The following is an 18,003-nucleotide window of genomic DNA, read 5'->3' on the forward strand; positions in this document are numbered from 1 at the left end:
CTAGCAAATGCCATAGGTACGGACAATTTCAACCGGGGTGCATGGTGCCGTAAGCACGGGCAAACATTAGTAGTATGATACAATAGCATTCTCTTAAAAATGCTATAAAAAGTTACCAACAATAGCCTAATATAGCGTTCCACAAACACCGAATAAATTTAACCGTGTTTTCATTAAAACCTCCTCGTAATATACAGCGTTCAACCCAATAGCGATCTACCCAATGTTAGGCGGCAATCCTTGGCGCCCCACGTACCCCATTGAAATTTTCAATTCCCTATGAAATTTTTGGTCGATATAGTTCGAAGTTCGAACTAACCCCAGATTTCTCAATCATTCCATCCGAACTGGTTGGGATGGATCTGTTGTTGTTATAGGGTTCTGTTCGTTTCTGGGTGGTTCATTTTTCTCAATCGTTTCTCTGAATCATTTTTCTCTATGCATGTTTGTTCTCAATCGTTTTCTGTGTGCCAGACTTCACAAGTATTTTTCTTGTCGCTAGAGTTCTCAATTGTTTCAGCCTTTCAAGTATGTTCGTGTTGCTCTATTTTCCCTAATAGCTATTGGGTTATCAATGACCAACCTTGATTGTTGTTCTGCTCCCTCAATCGATCCCTACTCGGACAAAAAAGACACCATATTTGAAGAATCCCTAACTAAGGTTGATTCAATAGTTTTATTAATTCTTGGCCATAGACAAGGCTAGGGTTTTAAATATTCATTCAGCATGTTTTATCATTTTAGGTTACTACAACAAATAAGGTGATGTCTAGCGCCCAAAATCTCACAGGAACCTCTGAAAATTCATTCATTAGCATGTCACATCATTTTAGGTTTTGCACATATTATGCACTTATATGGTTTGATAGTCCTTTTGGGGCTTAACGTTTTAATTATTAGCATGTGTGATTCATGAGGGGGTGTGTCTGTGCATTTTTAAAAGTTATGGGGTGTTTGTGGTTAAAACTTACAGATGAGGGAGTCTTCGTGTAATTTCACCGAGAAAAAATTAGAGGGAAAGTGGAGCATTTTTTTTTCTTTACTAATAGAGTAAGAAAAGTTTAAGTAAATTATGAAAAGAGAAGTTCACACTATATTTTGGGTATTTTTCCTTTCGGTATTTTTGTCCACATTCTATGAATTTTTGTTAAATTCACATTTTATTTTTATGAATTATTTTTTGCAATGAGACTAAAAAGTAAAAAATTATGATCAAAAATCAAAATCTTTTTTACTAAAGACGAAATAATGCTAGTTGATACCAAATAATTGGTATATTTTGTCTACATTATATGAACTTTTTTCAATTTTGATCCACATTTTCGTAGTCATTTAATTCCTTTCGTCGAGACGAATAATTAAATTTTAAAATTACGATGAAAAATTGAATAAAAATTCTGAAAAATAAATTTAGTCAAAAAATTATAAGAATAAAAATATATCGTGAAATCACCCTTAATTTCTATTTTCCCCTCTCACTTTTCAAGAGAGTATAGATTTATTTTCTCACATTTTCTCATCCATTCCCTTGTTCCAAACAGAGCATAAAATCATTTTTGTTTGGGAGAGAGAGTTGCGAGAAACTTTTTTGTATACCGGGGATATCAAGGGTAGTGGTATCCCCTCTGGTTCGTTTTTAATTTTTCGGCCACTTTCCGATCACACTTGAATGATCGGTTTTGTTCATTTTGTAGAGTTCGGCAAGAAACTTAATCATGCAAAACATTGTGTTCATTAGACTTTAGTAGATACATGATCGGCACATGTGAAAATTGTTAAAAAAACAAAACAAGGTTGTGATTCAGTGTGGTTTTGGATCCGGTTTTAGTTTTCTTCAATTTTCACGTATGCCGATCATCTAAAAAATTCGATGAACACAATTTTTGGTATGGTTAAGATTCTCACCAAACTCTACAAAATGAACGAAACCGATCATCCAAGTGTGATCAGAAAATGGCCGAAAAAATAGAAATAGACCGAAGGGGATACCAACAACCTTGGTATCCCCGACTTACAAAAAAGTTTGTCGAGAGAGAGGTACCATCCATAGCTCGAACCCTGGAGGGGCAAATGCACCACAAGGGAAATCAAAGCTTTGGTATAAGAAGAGAAAATCTACAAGGGCAAATTATAGTTACCCCCTTTTAACTATGCCTTGCGTATACTTACCTCCCTCTAACTTTTTTTTTTGACACTTAACCCCCTCAAACTAACGGAAATTCAAACGGTCATAACTTCTTCATCCAAAATCGAAAATATGCAAATTAGATATCGATTTCGAGGTCTTGAAATCAGCTTTCTAATGACACCAAAATCACATCACGATTCAAAGCACACAGAAAGTTATGATCAAAATGATCTTTCTGTCTACCAGCCCTTACTTTTTTGATCATAACTTTTTATGTGCTTTGAATCGTGATGTGATTTTGGTGTCATTAGAAAGCTGACTTCAAGATCTCGAAATAGATATATAATTTGCTTATTTTCGACTTTGGGCGAAAAAGTTATGACCGTTTGAAGTTATGACCGTTTGAATTTCCGTTAGTTTGAGGGGGTTAAGTGCCAAAAAAAAGTTAGAGGGGGGTAAGTGTATGCGAGGCATAGTTAGAGGGGGTAACTATAATTTGCCCAATCTACAAATAGGGAAAGGGCGCACCGCAGGTTGTCGTTTGATGCCTGTTGTAATTTGTAAAGCCAACTGGACAGACATCGCATACTTGTTCTGAAGCGAAGATCAACAACTGCTTTTGCTTTCTCTGGTCGTGAAAATCTCTCGGAGCTCTTTCTTGTGTTTTTTTCCCCAGTACAAAAGAGTTGTCAAATTAGGGTTTGTTCTGCTACTAGTTTTTTGTTTTTAGGTTGTAAACCAAACAGAGAGAACTCTAATGTCAGGTCTCCATAGATCTTCGAGCGCTCCTTTGAAGAACGGTCTACCTCCTCAAGAACTCCTCGACGATCTCTGCAGGTTCATTTCTTCTGTTCAATCTCTTACTCCTATTAATTCCGATTCATACGTGGAAATGTTTTTGTCCATCAGTTGCACAAGTGTGTGGTAATCAAGTGATAGGGTTTATAGGATAATTGCTGTGGAAACAAATTTGTAGGGATTCATTCCATTACACTGTCGACAAATGGGGACATATGTTTGTGTGTCTGTGTAGATTCTTTACAAATGTATGGACTGGCACGGGAAAAAAGATCCAATCTGTTGGTTGTGTTGGAGTTCTGAAAGCGACAGAGATGCTGGTGGAATTTGTTTCAGGAATCACCGTGCAATAAGTTTGTTGTTGTTTCTCTTAATCTGAGTGGGTTCATTGTATTCAATGGGCGTGATTATCTTCACAAACATCATGCGCATCAGTATTGTTTATTCTTTGCAAGGATCAAATAAGAAATTATAAGAGCATCTCCAGCAGAATTTACAAAAGTTAGCTTCAAAATTGAACTTTACTACCTTTCTGTGTGATTTGAAGGGTGTGTTAGTAGAGTGCACTTTAGAGGTCCTTATTAATTTAATACTCCTAAAAAACTGACCTTTCTTTCTTTTAGATAATACAATTTGTTGTTGCCATCTATTTATTAGTTGCCACCTCTTTGTTTTTTCTAAACTTACCTCTTGCCTATGAATTACCCACATGTTGTGTATGTGGTTCAGAGGATTGAGAAGGAAGTTTAGATTGTCCATCATCAATACATGTAGGAAAATATATTTCTGGAATATAAGAACCATTTTTTGGAACATTTATAGAACTCATGAAGATTAAAACAAATCTAGGAGAGTGAAAAAGTTTTAAAAATTTGGTAGTCAAAAAACCCAAGAACAAGTAGTATTCATAGGCATTAAAAAGTGGAAAAAGGATAAAAATGAATAGTAAATACACATTCAATTTCTATTTGTATTCAAAAGTAAATGAAAAGGGAATAAAAAGTGTATTCTTTAATACTTGAAGGTTGTTTCTCAACCTTCAAATTTGTAGATAGAGGATAGAAATTTGAAGTGTCAGTTAACTTTTGAAGGTTCTGCTGTTACTCCTAAGACCTGACTGAACCTCTAAATCTCTTAGTTTTTGACATTTGCTACCTCTGTTGGAGATGCTCTAAGAGCTTGAAAATGTGACTTAAAGTTATTGTGGGTTGCGGTATACTGATCCTCAATTTGAAAGACTTATAATTCTTGTTTTCGATTTATATATAAACTTTGACCATTGTTTTTTTGGTGGTTGAACATACCCCACGTGTGGTTATGCATTACCATTGATCGTTTAATGTGGTTGTCATTTCACACGTCATTAATTTATAGACCATTCTTTATAACTGTAGACCCCATCTCTCTTAGTCTAACTCACTTTCATCTACTGAAGTTTATGCTTTGAATGCTATTATCTTTTGTTGCTTAGCACTTATGTTTGGCAATCTGTGGATGGTTTCTGACTTTTTCATTATTCTTGTTATTATTTTCTTGTAGTCGGTTTGTTTTGAATGTCCCAAAAGAAGATCAACAGTCATTTGAGAGAATTTTGTTTCTGGTGGAGTATGCACATTGGTTCTATGAGGACAACTCAGTGGAAAACAATCCATCGCTGAAATCATTCACTCTGAAGGAGTTTACATCTTTAAGTATCCTCATCAGTGTCTATTTTCAGTTGTGTTTTCAATAAGGCTATTACAACATAATCTGATGACGTCCTTGTTGCATATTACTTCTTGTTTGGATGTACTTACGCTTAAAGTACCATCAAGTAGGCTGGCTAAAGTTTGTGATTTTATTTGCGTTGTTTCTTGCAAGCTTCTATTTTATTTTAGAGCATATTTTGGTTCTTTCATCATATAGATTTTGTTGAAATTCCCATTTCCCTTAATGAATTGCAGTGTTTAACAGCTGTGATGTTTTGAGACCTTATGTTGCTCACATAGATGACATATTCAAGGACTTCACTTCATACAAGGTTCGAGTTCCTGTCACTGGAGCTATCATTCTAGACGAATCATATGAACGGGTAAGGTGTTATTGAATGAAAGCTTGTATATACTTAACAAAATCGTTATAAGCACCATTTGTTTTCGTAGCTTCAAGCTACTGACAATGATGTTGATCAACCACAGAGAGTCAGAGATGCATGTTTTTACTAGGTATAGCATAACTGGATGTCGGAAACCTCTCTGAAATGTTAAGACAGTTCTATTCCTGGAGTGGATATACTTTTACGCACCCACACTCTTCACTAAGTAGTGCATTGTCCTTCCTGTTTCTTGTACAAGCTACGACCTTCTCCACTTCTAGTAGGCGTTTCTTGGTTGAAGTGGAACTAAATTGGAATAGTCTTAACTTATGTGTCCATGGATCCAGAAATGGTCAATGAAGTATTACTCCCTTTGTCCCAAAAATTTTCCATACTTCCTGTTGAATGTATAAGTAATAAAGTTACCCTTCTCTCTAATAGCTTAAGCTTTTAGATGAATTAGTGGTTAACAATCTAATATGGTATCAGAGCAGGCAATAGATCTTGTGTTCGAACCTCACTGCCTACCTAATATTAAAATATTTACACGTTTTAGCCCGCTTATAAAGGAGCCCACTTATAAAGGAGAGCCTGGCTACATGTGAGGGGGCGTGTTGAAGGTATAAGTAATAAAGTTACCCCTCTCTCTTAACAACTTAAGCTTTTAAATGAGTTGGTGGTTGACAATCTAATACTTCCTTTTTTAGATCTTCCGTGTTACTTGTCAATTTTAACTAGTCAAGGAATTTTTTTTGGAAACACTTCATTTACTGCCCTTCCTCCCCATAAAGAGAAAAATGCATGGATTTCAAATTTACCACTGCATAGCTGAAGGAATCTTGGAAACCTTATACATTTTGAAGAGAATGATGATGGTGTCCCGTTGAAATGTTGGATTCCTGAAAAAGGACCAAATTTTTTGAGACGGAGGGAGTACTTTTCAAATAATCAGAACTTGAATGTTGCCAGGACAGTGAGGATTTGAACTAAAGGAGTATGACGGGTAAAGGAAATTAGGACCTTATTGGTTTCAAAAATAGGTTTGGACTTGTAATAGGGTGAAGATGAACTATGGAAAAAATGACCAGACAATTTATAACTCGAAATAATGCAGTAATTTGTGTAGATTGAAGAGTAGCCCTTGGTCATAGTCCTGAAACCTGGAGCATAATAAGCTTGTGTCGCTGGCAAAGAAGATTTTCCCAAATTTGCAGTTTCAAGCTGTCATTCTTTCGAGAAAAAAACATTGGACAAAATTTTTAACTGGATTGTCTTATGTACCGTTTCAGAAGTTAGAAATTTGAGAGTCTGCGTTTAGTGGAGTGATCTGCAGCTTGGAGTATGAAAACAAGCATTGGTTTCAATTCTAACTATGTGGTGGTAGTGGTACTCACAAAGCCTTCTCTGAACCAAACAACCCACTGCTAAATAAATGTAAACAACCTCCCTGTTCCCTTAATGCATAATAACCACTCGTTTCTATTCTGCAACAGTACTAAATTGTAATACATGCTGAGTTTGTGAAATTTGCAGTGCTTATTAGTGAAGGGATGGAAGGGGACAAGTTGGAGTTTCCCCCGTGGGAAGAAGAACAAAGACGAGGAAGACCACACATGTGCAATCAGAGAAGTAAGTTTTCTTTTTCATTTGGTATTCCTAAACGTTCCTGTATGTGCAGTAAATACCAATTCCTACCAAACACTAGTTTTTACAATTAGCCTTAAAGTCTTAAACTAATGGAAATGAGTTCAAACAGGAGAAATTTAATTTTTGTTCGTCGTTACTTTCTAGCTTTAGGCCAGAAAGAGGTCAGCTCAATTAAAAAGGTGATGTATGAAACAATATTTTCTTCATTGGTAAGACTTGTTTCATCTGACTTCATGGTTGATACACTGATCATGCTGAAATGTGCTCATTTCTAATTCTGTCTCACAAAGTCTTACCACACATCCATCTCAATATTCTCATTTCCTCTTACTTTGTAGTTTTATTATATTGCTAGATTCTTATATTTGAAAGGTTCCATACCAGCTGGAAGCGAGGTTCTTTCGGATGGTAGCGAGATTCTACTGGATTCTTCTTCTTAATCACAGAACATCAGTTATAATCATTAGGCAGCCTTTCTCGTTACCATCTTCTGATGAGCTAGTCAATGTCTTGTAGGCTGGTTGGAGATGTCGGGATTTGGAATTTATCCTTGGTCTTTATGTGAATTCTTATTTTTCCTCTGTGTGGTCATTTCACTGCCACTGTTGGATTACCACTGCCCTTGCTCCCATCACTGCTACCGTTGTGACTGCTACCACCTTGGTCACCATGGCTACCTTCATACACCCCAGCAATGTTGTTTCCATTGCCCCCTCAACCACCATTCTGGAAGCATTTCACCATAATATTGTCATTTTGAACAGCGTTGCTCAGTCACTACTACCATCTTACTGCTTTCATGAACCAACACATACTGCCTGCAGTCCTTTGCAACTGGATGTGTTATCCTTTCTGAGTTGTGTGGTTTCCAAGCATTTGTTTTGAGTTCCCATTGCAGTAGGGTTATCTGCATGCAATAGTTCAACATTGTGCATGGTTCACTGAGGTGTTATGGTGTTGGGGATTCAGCAGTGACAGCATTTTCAGGCTCCACTAAGCAGGAGAATGTTTGCTTGAGTTCTGCCCGAGACCTTGTTCGATTTTCCGCGGAGGATTTTGTCCTTTGTTTGGGTTCTCAGAGAATCTTGGCTGGTATGCTCTTCTTGGATTCCTATTTTTGAATCATCTAAGGAAGGCATATCATCTTCTTGGAGCTTGTTTTCCACTGTTCTTTTAGTGTTACTATAACTTCTTAATGGTTCTCAGGTGAATTGGTTCTCCTATTGAAGTGTAAGATGAATGGTTCTTCTTGTTTTCTTCTGAATGGTTTTCCATATAAGATGGTGTGTATATGGTCATTTTGGGATCCAAGGCTTTTGCTCATCAGATGATTCTTACCTAAGATATGGAATATCGGTACTTGTCAAAATTAAATAAGAGAAGACAACTGACCTTAAGGATCGAGGACTATTGGCCGAATGTAATTTCCTGATATAAATTGCAGTTGACTGCTACCCATCTAGAAAATTAGAATGTCACATGGTAGCTGCATGCATCCCCTCTCTGTCGCTCCCTAAAAGTTGCATTTCTGCTCTTAGATTCTGATGCTGCATTCTTCCTCTCCATTTAATGGCAGGTCCTTGAGGAAACAGGTTTTGATGTTTCAAAACTCTTAAACAAAGATGAATATATCGAGATGATATTTGGGCAGCAGAGGGTGCGGCTTTACATTGTTGCTGGCGTGAAAGATGATACTGCCTTTGCCCCACTCACCAAAAAGGAGATCAGTGTATGTGGTCTCTCCATCTAAACTGTCATGGTTGTGGAAAAATTAAGTCTTTGAGTTCACTTCTATATTTTTTCCTTCGCATGATAAAAATTTCTCCTGAATTGCTCCTTTGGTATATTTTTGTGGCCTTGTGGGTGTCTAATTTGATTGCAGCTTCTTTCTACATGTCCTAAACTAATATTAATGCCCAAATCTCATGGTCAGCTCATCCTACGTGGGTCACCTGTAGGGTTTTTAACAGTTTTAACTTCCTGGTATATACACTGGTTTGTCTAAACAAATATTTTTTTGCTCATCAAAACAGGAAAATTCTAGTTTTGCATTAAGTTTACCCTTGATACCTGAGAGAAACACTCAATGTTCCAAATGTGTTGAATTGTGGCAACCCTGAGTGCAAGACCTGCTTGCGTGACCACAGAATTTGTAGATGGAAGTTGCGCAATTTTTTTGTTGACAGGACCTTTGAAGCTACATGTCTTGATTTGCATTCTTGTTCAGTAGGTCTCCCTATGTTTTTCAAAAAGACATGTCTTAGATTTGTTGGTTTGAAATTCTTATCATCATACAGTATATGACTTCCGGGCCTTGGGTTAGCGGGTGCAATTTTCTTCTTCCAGGCCCTGGGTTGATATTCTACTTGTGTTCAACTGGTTTATCTTTTTTGTTCTTATATGCCAGACGTTATACTTGTCCGTGAAAGAAGGAAGGGGTCCTTCTATGTTGTTCATGTGTCGAATTGGTAGAAGTATGTGCACTTGCATAATTGAATCCATTCGGGTGATATAAATTAAATCTCCAAATTCTTGTCCTTGTGATGTTTGCATTGAGCTTCGTGTTGTCTGCTTCAGGAAATTGCATGGCATCGGCTTGACGAACTTCTACCAGCGAATGATGATGTTATATCTCGGGGGATTACTGGCCTGAAGCTTTACATGGTTGCTCCTTTCTTGGCGTAAGAACCTTATCGATTGTCTCCGTAAAGCATCTCGCGAGTAACGAGTTTTTTTTTTACTTGGCACATTGGTATATGATTGCTTTGTTCTTGCAGATCTTTGAGAGCGTGGATTTCAACACACCAGCCCCCAGTAGCTTCAAAACCTAATATGCCTTTGAAAGGTTTGTGGTCTCCTTTTCCCTTTAACTGCAAAACTATCTCCTTATTTGTTTAGTTGCCTCGGTTACTCGCTAATTTGAGAAATGGAGTAAAAGTCGACTAAGAAACTGGGACCTTTCCTTTTGCATTGTTTTTATTACAGTGACATGAATTGTAAAACCTCTAATAACTAGTTCAGTTCATCTTGTTGATAGAAATAAGGCTGCACGTTGGCCAGGTTGAGTACAACCCTGGCTGTCCAACTTGGCAGTTGGGGGAGTTTTTAATTTTTTCGATTTTGAAAAAAGAATTGCATTTTGGTATAAATCATAGCCGTAAAGCTGGGCTGAGATTGGTTGATGGCTTTGTGATGTACGCCAAGTATATGCACACAAAAAAAGGGCGGCTCTACCTTGGTTCAAAAAATGCACTGAAATTTTGTATTCCATACATACATGTAAATTTGTATTTTCTTTAATATAGTCAGCATTGGATCATTCGTATGAAGACAAATTAGATGAAAATTTACTTTCATTTGTTAGTAAGTAGACATTGTAACTCAGCAAAACAAACTAAACCATACCCAATAAATTTTCAACTAAAATAAGTGTATATATTGTTTGTATAGAAAAAATTTCTGAACATTTTTGTCACAGCTGAATTAAAATCCTAGAGCTGCCCTTTTGCAAAAACTATCAGATGTATGCGTTGAAGTGTTGGATTTATCTAATACTCGTGTCCAAGGACCTTAACTGGCACAAATACACTGGTAAGAAGGCGGTGTATCTGTCTGTCTCTACCCCCGTGCTCCAGACATTATGATACACTATTCTAATTGTGCTATTAAGACCTTATCTTGATACTTTGCAGCAGAAAGTAAGCTTTTGCAATTTTGATGTAGGAAATCAGACGTGTATTATGTGTAAGAACTAAGAATGCTTAGATAGTAGTTTCAGGTACAAAAAGAAGTACGTATGTCTGTTGTCGTGTCCTCTCATGTAAAATGGTTATGCACACATGAGCCACTTGTCCAAAGTACTTCCAGCTATATTAAAATTGGAAGGAAAGTAGTTGGACTTAGGCTTGTTAATGGACCGGATCCGATCCGAATTCGATAATGTCGATCCGATAATCCGAATCCGATAATCCAAATACGGATCGGATCGGATTAAATCCGTTATCAATCCGAATTCGAACTTTATTTTTTTTAATTTTTTAATTTTTTTTTTAAAAAACAGTAAATTTTTTATTTTGAAAAAAAAAATTGTTTAAGAAGTTGTATTTTTTATTGTAGATTTTTTTTGGAAAATATTTTTTTTCCAAAAAAAATTTGTATATTTTTGCTAAAATTTTTGAAGTACAACAGTTTTCGAATCGGATTCGGATTTTCGGATCAGATCCGAATTTTTCATATTCGAATTACCACTATCGGATTCGGGTCTTATTGGATCCGGCCCATTGATAGGCCTAGTTGGACTCATTGGACAAGGTACAACTAGTTTGGTGTCTGATATGGCCCAAAATGGAGCATGGAGGATAGCGTTGTAACGAATTGGAGAAGGCTAGAATGCTGAAGGTTTTCTGCAAGATGAACAAAAATCATTATGGTTGGGTATTAAAGCGATCAACCTCTGATTCATTTTGCTGACGATCTTTTCGTTTATTTTTTTCCAAAGGAATTAGTATATGGAAGGCGAAGAACAGTTCCACAGGGAGCAGCTCAATGATAACAGAAAATCAACCAACTAAACCTGTAGTAGATGCCAACTCCATGGACACAGGTCCTGGCAGAAGCTTTAGAAATTTCCGTTTTGATACCAATTTGATAATCCAAGCAATGGAAACTGCTTTCTTCTCGTGATGCTGAATCGCTGTTTGTAGTGGACGAGTTTTATGCAACCACATGGTTTGTTGAGTTTGTAGCTGTTGCGTATGCATCTTTTCGACAGCATTTATGACCTCTTTGTGTTTGCTTGGTAGCTGTGCCGACTTTGTTTTGTAAATGATTACAAGGTTAGAGATATATGTATATATTCTGTGCAGAAACTCTTCTGGCAAATGCTTGAATCAGGTTTCTTTTGTTGGTTTCTAGTTTAGTAGCAAAAATGTCGGAACTGCCCATTATATTGGCTGACTGCTTGCATATGGTTCATTGACTCAAAAGAGAATGGGAGTTTGAGCCGTAGTTGTATAAACCCATTAATCCTCCATCAGCTTCAAGAGAAGATGTTCCCTTTGTTTCCTGTCATTGGATGGCTTTCCAAGAGAAGATATTCTTCTTGTTCTTACACCAGCAGAGCAGGAACAACAAGAATAATGGCTATAAATCGAGAACTTTAGATTGGAAAGCCAACCAATGCACAACAACCCTAAAGGAACCTTTAAATCACTGAAGTCACAATACTCAGAATGTTGGATCATCACCGCCACGGATTTACCGACCGAAATATAGACATAACGAAAACAATACCCATACATACATTGCAAAGCGTGGATATGTTTTCCAGTCTATTAATCATGATTAGAAAAACAATAATTCAATCTAAACAGAGAGTCAATCAATTTACCATAAACTGATTTGCTCAATTACCATATGCACAATAGTATAATATATACACAAAGTGAGCTGTTAGTTGCGAACCAAATAATCCGATTTTCCATAAGTAAACATAGTCCTCAAAGGAACCCTGTTTAAACAGAGATACATGACCTTGAGGCACTGCAGAGGTGCAAGTAGCATATCTTTCATTTTCCTCAAACAAATCAAAATGGCAATGCTATTTTTCAACTCCATCAAATAAAGAGGAGCCTATTAAAATATTGCAAATTGCCAAATTTTTAGGTGATAGGCTCTGATAGCGGACCACAGGAGAGCCTCTTCCCGGTGGAGGAGCCTTTTTTTTCCTCGTAAGAGATCAGGATAACAATAAAAAAGTCATGTCATATAGGATACCGTTCGTTGAAGATGCTCTTACGGATTAAATTGTTAGCATCTCCAGCTTAGTGAAGTACGAAAGCAACTAGAACTAGAAAAACAGCTATAGTTTTCTATTCCTCACTCATCTTCATCTTAGTAGGGTTCGAATTCAGTTGGACCATACCCACCAGTCATCTTATTATGTATCTGGCAGTTTGGATATTCATTTTCTGAGGTGGACAGTACAGTGCCAAGAGCTCGAAAACCCCAGCAGAAGAAAATCGGAATGACTAAACCTACATAGAACCCACAACAGGTATAGAAAACAAAACCAGCACAAAACCTTAATACAGGTTCCAGCAATTCGAAACCTCCCTGCTTGCAATCAAATCTTCAACTCTTGCAACTCTTGTGTCACCACCACAGATACCTTCTGGTTGTTCTGGACCTTGTTCTCCATGTGCACCGAATTTCCAGCTTGCAGGATGGGAAGAGCTGTTGAAACAGGTGGCTCCTCTATACGAACTGGCGGAGCAGCAAAAACTGGCAATGTTGGCCTTATACAAACAGGTGGAGCAATACTAGCCGGTGAGGGCTGCCTCTGCTGTGCGGACTGGCTAGGTGGAGGAAGCGGTGGTGCAGAGAAAACTGGTATGGCATTTCTTATCGTCACTGGTGGTGCAATTCCATGGTATGCCCTGAACTTATGGACAGGAATGTAGGGTGCTGCTCCAGCTGCAGGGAACTTCAGAGGCTGGATTCTGGGGCTTTCTGGTGACGGTAGCGGGACATCGTATGATGCAGCAATAACAGGTTGGCTTTCAGCAGGCGCCCTTGGAAATATGGTTTCATTCATTGTAGGGGTTAATGGTCTATTTTGAGGGCTGATGCTTGGGCACATCAAGCTGTTGTTTACAGGTGTAATAACATGTCTGTTTCGAGCAGCCTTGGAGTATATGAGGGGAAGGATTTTTGATGCCCTAATAGGAGGGGGCTTCGTTGTGGTCAAGGGACTAGGGTTCTGTGTTGGGAACTGAATGGGAAAGGATACATCAAGCATTTTTGCTTTCCTAAGAAAATTCTGCAAAGCACGCGATACAGCGACATGCTCCTGAGCATCGGTATTCACCTTCTTGGATGATGAACACTCAGATTGTTGTGCTACTGTACAGACAAAAAAAGAAGCATGTTATTTACATAGTTGATACTTCTAAATTCATTTTTCAAAACTTCTGTTTACTTCAACAAGCCCTATACCTGTGGTCATGTTCTTAACGAGTTCATGAACATGCTTTTACTCAAAAGTGCCAAACTATATTTACCCTAGAAACATGGTAATGGGGAACTAGCATAGTCTTTAAAGCCATGTTACATGGAATAATTATTAGTGTTGTGGTGGGTACATGTAGTGTAAGGATTAATATAATTCTCATTTCGAGGACACAGGGACACTGCAAATATTCATGTGTAATACATTTGATCCATCTTTCTTGGGTAAATATTGTAACAACGTGCAATAGAGCATTTCATGCATATTATGGTAGCTTTACGCATAGCTCTACTTGAAACTTGAAGTACTAATAAATCTTGAAGTACTAATAAATCTTCCCAAGAGAATATCCAACTAAACTGTCCGACACATATCCTACACTGTACCAGTTGTTGAGTGTCCAACACGGGTAGTTTATACTTTCAGAAGGGTCCATGTTCATACCTGTAAAGCCTCTTGGAAGGGGGATGCCCTTCCTGTGTTTTGCAACCCATCACTATTACTGGAAAGGTTTGGCTTTGTCAGGTGTATAACTGAGGCTGGGTAAAGACTAAAAGGATGCATTGACAAACTATTTGGACTACATTGGTAAGATCTGTCCAGGCGCATTGGTTGAAGGATCTTTAAGGATATGGAAAGGGTGTAAACACTTGGATGAAGATGGAAAGATCTGCTAATACAAGATTTGTGATGTGAAACATAAACTTGGCCTGAGGTTAATTGGATTCTACTAGATTCAGAAGTACCAAAAATAGAACCTTTATACTAGGGAATACAATATCTCAATGCATCACACAAGTTCCACACTCCACCAGTTATAGTCTGATAGATACGCAAATAACCTAGAAAGCAAATTTAGAGGCAGAGAAAAAGGGTCTTTCAGTTGCAGTCTGTACGCGGAATGAACTGGGACAGTTTCTCTGCAAGGAAGTTAGCTTTGCGCAAACGAAGGCCGCTAGCTTTAAAACTTAAATACATCTGTTTTTGAAATCACTACAACTACAAAAGATAGAAGGTAATGCCTTAACAACCATCCTTCCAACCTGGCAATACACAAAATCCCAAGGTTTACATATACTATCTTATAAATCCTGTCTCCATACGCACCTCCCTTCTTCTCTCATTCATACAATGCTTATATAATTACGAGGAAATGCAATGTCAATATGCAAATGCACATGCATAAGATCGTTTCATCAACAATGGAAGCGTGACAATCGTCTTGTGAATGTGTGAGGATTAGCACCTATTGACCAAAAAACTGCCAACGAGTTCATTTTTTTTTTTTTGTTGACAAGTAATTCAAAATAGTTTTTGGTGTTGGAAGAATTTTTTATTTTTCCTCCGATACAATATGCAAAACCAGATAGGCCATCTACTGAATTGGTGATGGATATTCGCAAACATTAACCATCATCCCAGCAGGTCCAATATGCATGCAGGCAAAACTGGAGCATTGACATTAAAGATCCTACAAACGGGTTCAACATGCATGCCTGCAGCACTTTACTCCAATAACACCGTAATTCATGAAATGTTTTCTGTATATACATCATCAGTGTGACCAAAAATTATAGAACCGAATTCCAGAAAATATTTCTGCTAGCATATGTAATCGGCGACAACTAAAACTGGAGCTCCTTTATTTTCCAAGGTTTCCGTAAAGTTTCTCATGAATATCATACAAGGCCAGGATTTTCCATTTTTTCCACATGTATCTCGCTATTGGGAAGACGATTAAATCATTCTTAAGAAAAGCCTCTTGTGGCTACATCTCAATGCAAGGATGACTTACGTAGTTTCAGAGATGACCAAGCTGTCATAGCCACATTTTTTTCAGCTTGTTTCTTGTTCTTGGCTGGTTCGCCAGTAAACCTAATGCCAGCCAACTCTACAGTGCAACTGAAAGGTACGTGTCCAATGCCTGACCGGAAAGTTGTGTATATTGGCAAAGATGCTGCTACTCTTTGTGAAACCTCCTGCAAAAGATTCTTGTAGACCCCTGTCTCATCCTGTGAATAATTTCATATAGTCAGCTAAAAGACAGTTCACTACCAGAATGGTTGGAAGAATGTAAAATATGAAAAAACGCATAACAATAGTCTAAAAATATAAGTCTCTGCATTAGGCGTTTAATTTTATATACGGCAACAACGAGCTAGAGCTTACAATGATATCATGCTGCAAAAAAAATACACCGTACATGGGTACCTTATGAAGTATACATTAGAAACACAGGACATCTCCATTTATATCCACAACAAGCACCATAGCCACATCTGTAACTCGATCAAAATATATTACGTTCTGACTTCAAAACAACCTCTATGGTCAAATTAACTTTGATGCTACCTCTGTCTTAACAATCAAGCCTGTCACAAAGTTCTACATAGGGTTTGAGCCAGTGATTAAAACATCAATTTCTCGATCTTTATTTGAGTAGAAGTACCAGCATTGTGATCCAAGTTCTAACAGGAAGACCCATCCCATGATAGAGTTTCAGAATTGTGAACCCGTATAATCTAGATGGGAACAGAAATAAAAGAAGGAAATACTAAATCAAAAGAGGCAGGGCAAAACCATCTCTTGTTGGTTGCATCAACAGAAACCAACCAATTCCGCTTTGTGGGTTTTCAATACAATTCTCAAATTAGAACATGTAAAAATACCAGGATTCCAGCCAGAAAAGCCATTCACCTAATCTCTCCTGAGAAGCTAAGACTGTCAAAAAAACGCTCCAGAAAAAGTTCAACAGGTCAGTAGGGTAGTTGCAAAACCACATGATTACGTGTATTAGCAGTGCACAGCATAAGTAGCACACTGTGCACATAAGCATTGCTAATTTCTTTCCCCTTCTCAATTTTTTGTTCACGAAATCCCCGCTGAAGTAAAAAACATGTGCATAACTACAATTTTACAGAAACTCTTAGCATTGTTAATTTCGCCCCTTCAAATTTCAACACTAGTTCAGTGTTCACCAAATACCAACTAAAAGTAAACAACTCAGAAAAAAAAAAGAACGTAAAAGTAAACAAAATGAGTATGAACTCGATCAAACAGAACATCTTCTTAACATTAACCCCAAGGGGTTGGCCTAGCGGTCAAGTCTTGGGACTTAAGGGTTTGCTCTCCTCTAAAGTCTCAGGTTCGAACCTCTCAGGTGCTATCAACTCGTTTGGGCCTAATCCATACGAAGCTTTGCTCCGAGTCCCCGCAAGAGGGTAGTGGGATTGGGCCTCTTGGATTAGTTGAGGTGCCCGTAAGCTGGCTCGGACACCTGAGTTAATAAAAAAACAAAAAATTACTACTAATTTCCCGCTTCTCAATTCCATCAGTGAATCATTACCTTTTTTTTTTAAACTCAAACTCAAAATTTGAGCGGAAATCCCCAAAAACCCACTCCACTCCACTCCTTTCACCCAAACCCATACCAAATTAAGTTTTACTCAAATCAAGGGAGACTCCAATTTTTGCAAGGGTTTTTTCTCCTTCTCAAATTTACTATCATTACATTAACGAAACTTTTACTCAAATTTGTGCCTAGATTTGGATTCTCCCATTGGAGTGCTGCATGCCAAAATGACCATTAACAAATCTTAACGGAAAAATTGAGACGAAACCCTAACGTGAAAGCTCACCAGAATCCTGGCGGCAAGTGAATGCGAGGGTCCACTGACGGCGAGCGCATTGAGGGCGACCTCGGCGGCGGAGTGCTCGGCCTGCCTGAGCGTGGTGCAAAAGCTAGGGCTCTCGAAGGAATCCCCGTTGAAATTCACGACCGACTTAAACCTCGGCGCGTGATCCGGACCCTCCCTTATGCACGTGTACGACGGCAAGTTAAAACAGCTCCTCTGCGCCAGCTCCTGCAGCTGATTCTTATACATATCTCTCTCTCTCTCTAGAACTCCGTGAAACTATTCAACTCTCTAGATCGGAGCGTCGAGCTCTCTGATTGTAATGCGGACCATCCAACTGGATCGGAGAGCTCTAGGGTTTCGATTCATACATATAGATTGAGCGGTAGAGCGAAAGAGCTCTTGAGAGCGAGCGGAGAGGGGGAAAGAGATTGGAGAGCTCAGCAAACGAGAGAGAGAGAGAGAGAGAGAGATTTGCAGCTTAGAAAACAACGAAAAGAAAGAGAGAAGAAAGTACAGTCTGTGTTTTTCTGTTTGTACTCGATTTCTGGTAAGTTAGGAAGTGGTCGCCCTCATGATAGGGTTTTGGGTTGATAGAACACTGACCGTTGGATTGATACAGTGTTGAGAATTGAGAGTGATTTGGTTTTGATGTAGGGTGGGAGCGAGTACAGGTGGATGTAGCTTTGTTTTATTTATTGATTAATCTGAA

General features: G+C 38.1%; 2 protein-coding genes across 3 annotated transcripts; one reads left to right on the forward strand and one right to left on the reverse strand.

Annotated features, from left to right (window-relative positions):
• Positions 1–2,636: 2,636 nt before the first annotated feature.
• Positions 2,637–11,528, forward strand: LOC131318718 (mRNA-decapping enzyme subunit 2). Of its 2 annotated transcripts, none has more exons than XM_058348658.1 (8): positions 2,637–2,965; positions 4,466–4,617; positions 4,870–4,997; positions 6,534–6,629; positions 8,224–8,376; positions 9,225–9,328; positions 9,425–9,492; positions 11,146–11,528. In XM_058348658.1, the coding sequence occupies exons 1-8, from the start codon at positions 2,886–2,888 to the stop codon at positions 11,328–11,330; spliced, it is 966 nt and encodes a 321-aa protein (XP_058204641.1). In that variant the 5' UTR covers positions 2,637–2,885; the 3' UTR covers positions 11,331–11,528. The 2 variants fall into 2 exon arrangements, with proteins under 2 accessions (XP_058204641.1, XP_058204642.1); XM_058348659.1 differs by having other exon boundaries at positions 4,915–4,997.
• An 862-nt stretch (positions 11,529–12,390) lies between these two features.
• On the reverse strand, positions 12,391–17,798 carry LOC131318717 (double-stranded RNA-binding protein 2-like). The gene is made up of 3 exons (XM_058348657.1): positions 17,295–17,798; positions 15,452–15,668; positions 12,391–13,550 (listed from the first exon to the last, which is right to left on the reverse strand). Exons 1-3 carry the CDS (start codon positions 17,538–17,540, stop codon positions 12,772–12,774), a joined length of 1,242 nt encoding a protein of 413 aa, XP_058204640.1. The 5' UTR covers positions 17,541–17,798; the 3' UTR covers positions 12,391–12,771.
• Positions 17,799–18,003: the final 205 nt, after the last annotated feature.

This window comes from Rhododendron vialii, chromosome 3a (genome assembly GCF_030253575.1).
Source record: "Rhododendron vialii isolate Sample 1 chromosome 3a, ASM3025357v1".
Classification (NCBI taxonomy): Eukaryota; Viridiplantae; Streptophyta; class Magnoliopsida; order Ericales; family Ericaceae; genus Rhododendron; species Rhododendron vialii.